Source organism: Paramormyrops kingsleyae, chromosome 2 (genome assembly GCF_048594095.1).
Source record: "Paramormyrops kingsleyae isolate MSU_618 chromosome 2, PKINGS_0.4, whole genome shotgun sequence".
NCBI lineage: Eukaryota > Metazoa > Chordata > Actinopteri > Osteoglossiformes > Mormyridae > Paramormyrops > Paramormyrops kingsleyae.
The window spans coordinates 12421611-12432500 of record NC_132798.1 but is presented as its reverse complement, the minus strand read 5'-3'; the positions used below and the strand labels follow the sequence as shown (position 1 = coordinate 12432500).

The 10890-nt window shown below is 49.3% G+C and overlaps 1 protein-coding gene across 3 annotated transcripts in view; it reads right to left on the bottom strand.

Moving 5' to 3' along the window:
* Nucleotides 1-10826, bottom strand: part of cabin1 (calcineurin binding protein 1) — a 51033-nt gene extending 40207 nt beyond the window's left edge. For all 3 annotated transcript variants that reach the window (XM_072705780.1, XM_072705776.1, XM_072705778.1), the window contains exons 1-17: nucleotides 10755-10826; nucleotides 10180-10232; nucleotides 9314-9406; nucleotides 8199-8312; nucleotides 7697-7831; nucleotides 7392-7572; nucleotides 6594-6723; nucleotides 6305-6457; nucleotides 5539-5849; nucleotides 5221-5392; nucleotides 4231-4367; nucleotides 3700-3917; nucleotides 3174-3246; nucleotides 2181-2362; nucleotides 1515-1664; nucleotides 906-1097; nucleotides 1-164 (exon numbers count right to left, since the gene is read on the bottom strand). The exon at nucleotides 1-164 is cut by the window's left edge and continues 88 nt beyond it. In XM_072705780.1, the coding sequence (XP_072561881.1) occupies nucleotides 1-164; nucleotides 906-1097; nucleotides 1515-1664; nucleotides 2181-2362; nucleotides 3174-3246; nucleotides 3700-3917; nucleotides 4231-4367; nucleotides 5221-5392; nucleotides 5539-5849; nucleotides 6305-6457; nucleotides 6594-6723; nucleotides 7392-7572; nucleotides 7697-7831; nucleotides 8199-8312; nucleotides 9314-9406; nucleotides 10180-10182 (2408 nt within the window). In that variant the 5' untranslated portion in view covers nucleotides 10183-10232; nucleotides 10755-10826. The remainder of the gene's footprint in view (nucleotides 165-905; nucleotides 1098-1514; nucleotides 1665-2180; nucleotides 2363-3173; nucleotides 3247-3699; nucleotides 3918-4230; nucleotides 4368-5220; nucleotides 5393-5538; nucleotides 5850-6304; nucleotides 6458-6593; nucleotides 6724-7391; nucleotides 7573-7696; nucleotides 7832-8198; nucleotides 8313-9313; nucleotides 9407-10179; nucleotides 10233-10754) is intronic.
* Between the last annotated feature and the right edge of the window lie 64 nt (nucleotides 10827-10890).

Sequence of the window (10890 nt, the reverse complement as noted above, 5' to 3'; positions counted from 1 at the left end):
ATGCCCTCCAGCATCTGCGTGATGGCTGCTGCCCACTCGTCCCGGGCGGAGGAGGAAGAGGAGGAAGGTGGGGAGAAACTGCTGAGCTGGAGCACGGCCTCATGCAGCGCCACCTCTGAGCACTCCAAGCACTGCGCCAGGTCCTCCTGTCGCAGCAGGGAGCTCTGCCACCGGCGTCCACAAGGGGGCGCCAAAGAGGATCAAGAGATTTCAAGAAAATGGAATTTGTTTTAGTAATAGACACACACCTTGGGCCCACTGCCACCTTATATTGGATAAAGGGCACAGAAGAGGGAAGGAGGGATGGATGGATGAACAAAAAAAAGGACAAAAATAAACTGCCATAACCACAGAAGCAGGATTCTGATTAATGCAAATGCCACACACTCCAGTGGACCACTGGTCCAGCTGATTCCTCCACTGACATCCATACTGCCATACTAAACCACCAGGCCATTCACGCATGAATGAGACTGTAATAAAAAGAAATATTGATGCAGGGGGTCAGACAGCCAAAAACAGAGCTGGCGCTAAACACCTAGAGACTCTAGAGCAGTGTTTCTCAACCCAGTCCTCAGCGAACCCCAGCCAGTCCACGTTTTTGCTCCCTCCCAGCTCCCAGCCAATCAGGAACACCGAATACCTGTACCAGCTATTCGGTGTTCCTGATTGGCTGGGAGCTGAGAGGAAGCAAAAACGTGGACTGGCTGGGGTTCGCTGAGGACTGGGTTGAGAAACACTGCTCTAGAGGATACATTTCAGCATTTTGGTCACTGACATGTTGGTCTGTAAATAACTGTTCAGGATAAGATTTGGATACATACAAAGGGCTGGTGCACCGAATGGGAGAAGGGATGTGGTGAGCAAGTCCCCCCCCCACACCCCACCCCCCACATGCCCTGTACCTGCAGCAGCAACAACTGAGCGGGTCTCTCAGGGGCGGAGCTAGCGAACTCCAGGGCCTTGACCCGGGCAGAGACTGAGCTCAGCGTCGGCCGCAGCAGACGCACGACAGAGCCATAGTCGCCGGCTTCGAAGAGCCGCTGGATCTCCTCCAGGGACTGGCAGCGCTCCAGGGACTTCAGCTTCTTGTCGATCTGGGGGGCAACAGCCATACATTTCAAACCAGAGCTGAGAGTCCGCAGATGTCGGCCTCCATTTTGTAGGCATGCAGTTTAGCATGGAGCATGACTGTCTGGGAGTGATGACTTCGCTTTTTAGCTCTGATTGGCTAACGGCACTCCAACCTGACATGCTATTGGTGCATTCGCAGTGAGTGCAGACTTAAGTCCTACCCAACCGAAACTGCTGAACCCATACAAATATTTTAATAAGAAATGTTTCCAAACCATCAGTATAGTACACATAAAGCTCATTTTTGACTGGACTGAAAGAAAGATGTACTAAACGTGTAATAACAATATAGCATAGTAAGGCAATGATGTTTAGGGGCAGACTGGGCCTTTTAAAATCTAAAGCCCACAGAGCCCTGCCCACGGCCGCCACCAGCTAACCTCATCCACAGAGATGGTCCCGTCCATGTGCAGGTTGGGCAGGTAGATGGTGAACTTGCGGCCCTCGCCGCCTGCTGCCTGTCTGGCTGGTGGACTCTGCAGCATCTCCGCACAGGCGTCGTAGCTGTCCGCTGCCTGCTCCATGTCGCCCTGAAGCGGGAATCACAGGTAACACCGTGACCGGCAATCCGATAACTCGAGGAAAGAAAAAGATCTCCGCAGAAACACACGCTAGACACCGTAGCACCCGGCCATCCCATAAACAGTAACCATGGGACCGAAAGCCTGTCAAAAAATGTGCAATATTCGCCAAGTGACTCGAGGGCGGAGTTTATTCTGTATTGGGCTCCAAGAGCTGCAATCAAGTATCATAGACTGAACATCCAAAAATATTACATCATCCACCCTTTGTGCTTTAAGAGCAGCTGCAGTTCACCTACATCCCACTAGGGGCAGAGTGAGACATGCCCTGAACAAAAGCATGAAGCATGAATCAGCCACGATTCTTTATAATTGATAGCAGCACTTAACCTCCAAGAGAAAGTATTTTCCTCTTCTGAAGGATTTAAACTTCCCTCTATTACCAGGGTCACACCTGGGGCTTCAACCTGCTACCCTCTGTTAATTTGGGTGCTTGTGAGAGGAAAGTGCAATACTGGAACTCACCTGTAGGGCCAGAAAGCGAGCTTTGAGCCAGTAGACTCGCACCAGGTAGGCCAGCCACCTGTCCCCGAAGAGGTCCCGCTGCGAGGAGGCCAGCGCCAGCTGCAGCAGGTCCCCCTGGAAGTTGGGCCCCGGGAAGAGGGCCTGCTCGCCGTCGTGGCCTGCCAGGCCCTTCCGCGGGGACACTGGAAATGAGGCACGCATTTGAAATTGGGTCGCCTAGCAACAACTGCCACTGCACGTCAAACAAAGGCTGCTGTGTGAGCTGCAATGACAGGGGGCTGGGACTCCCGGACTTTAATTTCAGGGACACGCAGATCCGCGCTGTGCGTCCCTTACAGCATTTCAGTCAGTCAGCCACCGACAGTGACGCAGAAAGCAAACAACGCAGCTAATAACTTAAACACCTTGGGAGAAAGGGAAGCCGTTTCATGTCTAAAAATTGCTGCTAGAGTCAAATGGTAATGGGTCTCATTTAAACTTCACACAATCGCAACAATAACGACATGCTTAAGCAAATAAGACTGCTTAGTGCTTCCAGGAATTGTTGATTTTCAATCTACACGTACAGATGCTCCTTGACTTACGATGGGGTTACGTTCCAATGAACCCACCGTAAGTGGAAAATAACGCAAGTCGAATAGGAATATCATATGATAAGCAAATCAATAACCAGTCACTGAATAAGTAAATAATTACTGTAACTAAATACCAGTAACTGAAAAGCTAAGGAATACAAGTTGATTTGGTTAAAAACAGAAAACACCATATGATATGTAGTTAGTCACTGTTTGAGATGTTTTCGCTTACGATCACTACAGAGACTGGAAGCGTGGCTGCCAGCGTCCGGCGTTCTCGCTAAGCCCAGGAACACATCAAAGTTGACTACTGGATGTGCATCACTAACATCAAACATCAAAATGGGACTGAGAGGGCTCTGCAGTGTGTGTAAAGCTCCAGAGAGAAACGGACAGACACACTGCTCACACTCCCTACCAGTCTTGCCCTTGGTCAGTGACCACTGCTCCAACTGCAGCTCCATGCACGAGAGGCTCATCACCATCATGTCCTGCACAGGGAGAACCAATCGGCACTCAGGAAACAATAAACCAATAAAAAAAAAGCACTGACCTTTTAGCCAACCAATAAAAAAAAGCACTGACCTTTTAGCCAACCAATAAAAAAAAGCACTGACCTTTTAGCCAACCAATAAAAAAAAGCACTGACCTTTTAGCCAACCAATAAAAAAGCACCAACCTTTCAACCAACTTTTTTGGGTGACAGACATAAATTCCTCTTTGCTGAAACTTGCAGAAAGCTTTTTATTCCCCACAAAGTCACAAAGTCCCTACTGACTTTCACAGCAGAAAATGACACATTTCACAGTAATAGCTGGAGTATCAGATCTCCAACCCAGATTCAACAGGTACTCTGCATTCCCTGTCATTTACATATTCAGCTCTAGCAACAAGGCCACACCCCCAAACCCCGCCCCTACTGTCAGAGCCATGCCCCCCCTTACTCGGATGTGCTGGTCACTGCAGTCCCTGAGTAGTGGGTTGGGAAGCCCGATGCTGTGGCTCCTCCAGTAGTAGTAAATATTGAGTACCACGGCGCACAGCCCAGGGGGCCACTCCTCCAGGTACCGCCGGCCCACGGCCTTGAGGTAGCGCATCATCAGCTCCAGGATGCCGCCGTTCTGCTGGTTGTCAAGGAGGAAGCCGTGCACATCCTGGCGCTCTGCAGGTGAGCAATCAAAGCACAGGAAGTGACATCACATTATTTACCTGCTCAGCCATGGCGTTAATAGAGAATTAACCCACTGAAGCGATTCTAGCTAAGTCACCCCCCCCCCCCAGTTGTACAGCAGGGCCCCAGCTTCAGCCACTTGTACATCCTCCGCAACACCCACTGTACAAGATTATTTGTACATTATTATTTTAAATTTGCTCAAAATGTTCAGCTACAAGTAATCATGCTGTTCCGTGAGCGGTGCGGAGCAGCAACCAACCAACACGTGACGGGTTGCGAGAGGCATCTGAAAACCACCCACCTGATTCCATGACCATCACAGCGTCAAAGTGCAGGCTGCTGGTGCCACTGGTCAGCTGGGAGTCGGGCTTCACCTCCGACTGGGTCTCATAGGTCCCCAGGCTCTCCTCGTCGTCCTCCAGCTCAAACTTCTTCAGCCTAAGGAAGACGTGCCATCAGACCCTTACACTCCATTCCAGACAGTGGGGCCACCCAACCACAAAAATATCCTCTCATCCTCTAAAAGCAGGTGGTTATACTCAGCATGGCCAACCCCTCCAGCACCTCCAGCACTCATTTATAAAGCTAAACTTACTGATCCAAAGGATCTGGCTAAGAAATCGTGTTTAAGAGCTGAGCCGGGCCTTATACCACTTGGTGGTTAGTCCTGTTCCTTAACCACTGCTCCATCCTCACACACTTTACCTCTTGACACTAATACTGAACTTGGACTGTGGCATCTCTCCATGCCTTCATCTCTCCCATCTATCTCATTTTGCCCAATCTGTATCTATACTTTGCACCTGTACCATTGCATGCCATCATATTTCCTAACACAATCACTCTCACTGCACTTCCTTATCCACAATTTATGCTACCTCATGCATATTTTGTGCAGAACCATTTTACACATGTTTATAATTGATCTAAATGTCTAATTTATTGTATTTCTATATATTTCTTTTGCGTACGGTTAGATGTATTTCATTGGCTCTGTACCTGAACTCAGCACAATAACAATAAAGATGAATCTAATCCATCTTCCATAAATGCTTATGCAGTATAGAGTCATGGGGGGCCTGGAGCCCATCCCAGGAAGTACTGGGCACGAGGCAGGGGACACCCTGGAAGGGATGCCAGTCCGGGGAATCCCTGTGCTCTGATCAATTAGAAAACCTTGTAATTACAGATGTGGATATATAATCAGCACATCCTGCCAGCTCTCACAGGGGAAGGAGGGTTGCCAGGTCTGTCTGACCTGCCCTGGCGAATCCCCATGCCGCTTACTTACCTGGAGGGCAGGAACTTCAGCAGCAGCTCCTGGAAGTCGATCTTCTCCTCCTTCTTGCACTTGGTGTTCCTGACGCGTGCCGAGCGCCGCTTGGCTGTCTCCCCGCTATCCTCCACCACGCGCTTCCGCTTGGGGGGCTTCTTCGCCTTGTCACACAGGGAGGGGTCCAGTCCTGGAGGGGGGAGGGCACGAAGGAGAGGCCCGTCACAAACCATACACCATCAGAGACACCATCATCTCTACAGATGCAGAACTAGTTACCGTTACAGCAAAATAAACCACGGACACTCGGGAAAGACGGCAGCAGCAGGTACAGACCTAGGGGGGGCGCCGTGGGGGCCACCTCCAGCGGTGTTTGACTCTGGCCATTGTGAGGCAAGGGTTGTGGGGGGGTGTGGGTGGGAGCCAGCTGGTCCACGGTGGGTGGGGGCGGCAGGGACGGGCTGGTGGTGGCGCTGGACAGCGTCTGTATCACGCTGACGGGGGTGAAGGCAGGAGGAGGGGCGGGGGGGCGCTCAGGGTCGCGGTACTCTGACAGGTCGATCCTGCGGCCCAGGCTGGGCCGGGGCGGCTCGCAGGTGGTCTGGTACTGGTACATGGCCAGCAGGTTCTCCCCCACACACATCCACCTAAGTGACCCGGATGAGTTGTCATTACCATCCACACCTCTAACACTTCCTGTTACCTCACTCATGGGAGTTTTACTTACACAAAAATGTTCCGAGGGCAGAATGAAAAATGATCTTAGTCCCACCTCCTCTAGTTACTTGGACCACCTTCTCTACAACCTGATTGGTTATCGCTCTGAGCCAATCACTTTTGTGCGTTTTTTCTTCAAGTAAAACTCCCACGAGCCATTACTTTCGTCAGCTCTGCCTTCCATGCCACATCCAACATCTTGTTTAACCCATCCAGTGCCTTGGTTCCATCCCATAAAGTTCACTATCAAAGGTCCATTACAGATCACAAGATTCAGATTTAGAGTCATCAGAAGTGGAAACCCATGTTCTTATCTCTGACAGTCTTGGCAATACAAGTAGATCCCCCCCCCCAGTCAGGTCTGATGTGACCTGGCGATGCCTACGTGTAGGACGTGATAGGCTGGACCAGGGTCAGGTCTGGCTTGGGCTCCTGCGTGGACACCGCCTGTTGCCGCTGGCGACGCAGCTCGAGCCCCTCCTCCAATATGGCACTGGCCTCCTCCTCATCCACCTCCGCCGAGTGAATGGACATATCACTGCCGGAAAAGGGGCAGAAACGGGACAGACAGCCCTCAGTCCGACTCCCCCCTCCTCACATCCACAATGGTTTACTGGGTAGCCTGGAGTGCCAACATCTGCCCCCATCTGATCCAGCTGAAGGCCCAAACTCACCACTTGAGGAACATCTGGAACGAGTCCCTCCGGAGGCAGGGCTGCTCTTGGAAGATCCTCTCCTTCAGCACCAGGCCCTTGCTGTAGCACGGATCCTTCTCCAGGGCCTTGCAGATGAAGTACAGACAGCCTGGAAGGAAGGGGCAGGAATCACCATTAAAGATCTCCCAGTCTCTTCCATAAATCCCATGAGGCCACACAAGAGCCTCGGAAGGCACAGTCGTCCACCGTCTAGCTCATGCTCCATCGTAACTGCTAAGCTGATGTAACAGAAGAACATGAGAACGTCTGCAGCTTCCTGGCTCTCAGAGTCCACGAGCACCGCAACATGAGAAAAACAAGCCTCTGATTTTCTGTTTTTCTGTACCAGGCTTGTTCCTTCTGTTCTCTACACCTGCTCTATCGCAGGTGATGAAGATGCAGAACATCTGTGGACGCCGGTTCCCCGCAGACCCGGAGGGAGAGCCGCAGCCGCTGCCTCTTCCTCAGGATATCAGAGAGCGGTGCCCACATGGGCATGCTGTCATGGCACCTCAATGGGAGGCGTAATGAAGGCAGCCCACCCGCCCCCACACCCGTCTGTCTCAGGGGGGGCCTGCTTATCAGTCACATTGGCTCCTCTTCCATCTCCCCACACACTGCCAATCTCTCATTTACCTCCCTGTTCTGTGCAATAGGGCTGGACCACAAGTACAGGATCTCAAAGTATTGTAAGAGCTCTTTGACAACATTCCAGCACTGTTCTGAGTGGGGGGGTAGCTTAGCAGCGGTGAGAGGGTAAGGTTCAGCGTGACTCACAGTTGTAGTCGCTAAGGGTGTAGAGCACGGTGATGAGGTTATCCAGGCAGGGCCAGTGATCCGGATTGCAGCGCAGGCCCTCTTCGAAGGCGTGCCGGGCCAGCGAGACCCGCACCAGCCGCACCGCCACCAGGCCGATCTTGTGCCACATGTTGACGTCGGTGGAGTCCAGCAGCACGGCCTACGGTGACCCAGCAAGTCACATGGTTCCACGTTAGGTTCACAGAACCCCATTCCCTGAATAGGACTAAACGGAAAACTCGACGCCTTCTGAACAGCCTCCCCGCAGAACAGCCTGCAGCTACCTGGAGATAGAACTCCATGGCGGTCTCCAGGTCGCCCTTCAGCGCGGCCAGGCTGCCCAGGTTCTTGTAGGTGGAGTACTTCAGCATAAGGCCGGTGTATCTCAGGCCTGCCTGCTCGTCCTCGGAGGGAACAGCCTTAAAGAAAAGGCAGGTGGCTTCACCTTGGTACCCCAAGCACAGGAAGAGTCTGCCATCTTTCTGACACATGTACAGGGTCATACCTCTCGGGATCTGGTTTAAAGTCACTTATAATCAGCCTGATAGCACAGGCACAAAAAGCTACATTGCCATTAGTCCTTAATTTGCATTACCAGTCTAAATTTAAACATTTTTCTTACAAATCAAACCAAACAAATAAACCTCATTATACAGGAAATTAAGCAAAACACCTCACTATGTTACACCTACTGCTCCCAACCACAACAGGCATGCAAGCGATTCTGGAAATAAAGGCCAGGCCGAGTCAAACGATCAAAGATTTCCAGCAATCTTTCCTGCACACCTCCTTAAGCAGCGGAGTTTGGAGGAGCTCATGGTACGCCTTGGCTGATTCCTCAAACCGGTCATGTTTCTGCAGATCCAAGGCTTTGTGGTACAGGGCAAATGCCTCCGCTTCCTATCAGGGATGGGGGGGGGGGGGGGGGGCACAAGTGTTACCTTTCCATCGAATCCTGGACAAAGTCGCGGGGGAAGGGCTACGGGAAGCACAGGCTATTAGGCAAGAGGGCACCTTAGATGGGACGGCATCACAAGGCACATACATGGACACACTCACATGTTACAGGCAATTAAGAAATGCCAGCTAGCGTAACTGCTACACAGAAAGAGCATGCTAAATCCACATATACACAGGAAAGTGGGATTCAAGCTGTGAACCTCAGCGGTGCCAGGGAACAGTGCTGCTCAGAAAAAGCAAAAAATGCCTTAAAAAATGTTATTGCCTGAACTCCTGTATTTGACAGGAGGCTTCTGCAGGCTTTTATTCATAATTATTATTATTATTTTGTCAGATTATATTTTTCCAAGCGACATACAGGTGAGGATTAGAGAGCAGGGTTCCTCTGGAGCGACTGGGGTTAAGGGCCTTTGGGATTTCAACTGGTGACCTTCCAAACACAAGCACAGAATGCTGGTTCAATGTCAGGCCCAGACCCTCAGGTTAGTGATCTGTGCCATTTTTTGGAAGAGCTACGCACAACCCCATAATTGCATTTTTTTTTTTGAGAACGCAGGGACAGACAGTCCCTGGAGCAAATTGTGGGTTAAAGGCCTTGCTCAATCACTCTGTCGAGACTGGAATTTGAACCTGTGACCTTCCGCTCACAGGCACAATGTTCTAACCAGCTCTGCCACACATCACCCTGCAAGGCACTTATAATCATTTTCAATAATTACTTCATTTAAACAATCACAAGCACAGTTATGATTAAAAGCAGCATTCCCTGCGACTCAAAACCTGAAGTGCGGTCGCAACCTCAAAGATCACCTGTAAAATTTAAGCAAGGAGACCTGCCTTAAAGAAAAGAGAAAACTACCACAGCTGACTTTACTCATAATTTTTTTCTCAGAAGAAAAAATCTGACACATCTGCCTCAGTGCAGATGTGTCGGATGTTACCTGAGCTTCCTTGGTCTGGCTCTTGTAGCTGGTAAGGGGGTCCCCATGGTCGTCGGGGGTAACCGATGAGGCGTTCAGTGCAGCGATTCGAATCTGCAGTTAAATATTCATACACAGCTCACGTGATGAGCATTGGACTTCTTAATGATAAAATAGAAAATAAGTTTTATATCTCATTCCATCAGTTTACCCTCATGGAGTACCAGTCAAAAGTTTGGACCCACCCATAGAGGTTTATCTGTACTATTTTCAACATTTTACAATAATTATAAAGAAATCAAAACTATAAAATAACTTACATTAAATTCTACACCGACTGACAAAGTATTAAACAAAAACAAATATTTTGTTTGGGTGGGGGGCAGCTCTGTGGATTGGGACTCAGATGGTTGCTGGGTCAAATCCCGTGGTCAGCATAATGATGCCACCAAAAGGTCCTGGAAGAAGACCCTTATCCCCAATTGCTCCCAAAAGGACTGGCTGATGCTACCTCTGGAGATACTTTTCCAGATATCCTGAAGGAGTTCCCACATATGCTGAGCATCCATTGGCTGCTTTTCCTGCACTCTCTGTTTGAATCCTCCAAAACCATCTCAGCTGTGTTTAGGTCAGGTGCCATGGTCAAGTGATGCAACACACTATCACTCTCCTTTGTAGGTGGCTTGGCGTGTCCAAACTTTTGACGATTACTGTACATGCATATTTATTATTTGGGTGAAGCATGATGGCCCAGTAAGTAGGTTTATTTGCATAAAAACTGGAAGACTACATTTTACACTCTGAGAATTTAATGTCGAGGTTAACTATTGATGTTAACTTCATTGATGTGCTAACAAAAGGGGGAGAGAAAAATGACAAAAATTTACCATAGTTTTGTACCAGCATCGGTTCCGGTCTCGACAGTTCCCGATGTAAAAGCCTGCATGCAAGTAGATTAGCAAAAAGCCGACAGGAGACAGTAACAGTATTAACACAATGTGATTCTGCAAGCTCCATGCTTTTAGGTATATGCACATGTGAAACTGAACAGTGCGTTATTAAGTGAAATGCACTTCAGTAATAAAAAAAAAAAGATAATGCAGACTCAAAAAAGAAAACATTTTAATCGCTGCCTACAGCTAAGGAGTTTAAACACTCCGCTGCAGCAAGGGATACTATTTTACAGCCGCAGCGGCAAAACAGGTAGACAGCTACTTAGCCCGTTTGCTATTGTTACGTTGAAATGAAAAAGTCATCCCATTCATTTAAAAAGCAGGCTTGAATTGTATCAATGGCTCTTGTTATAGCCGCTGATTGGCAACTACACTGATACCGGCAAGTTTCAAAACGCTAATACAACGAGGAAAAGTGACATGATACATTACTGTTTATGCAGTTTTTACAAAGGTGTAAACACAACAATTTACCAAACTTACAAAAAAAAGAATATAATCTGCAGTACCTGCACCGTGAGCAAGTGCACACACAGGACAATAACACCGACAGATAGCACACGATCACTGGTTCTTGATTTGTCAGCAACGACGAATATCATTGGCTGCCGCTCTTGTTGCATGTCCGATGCAACCAATCAGATA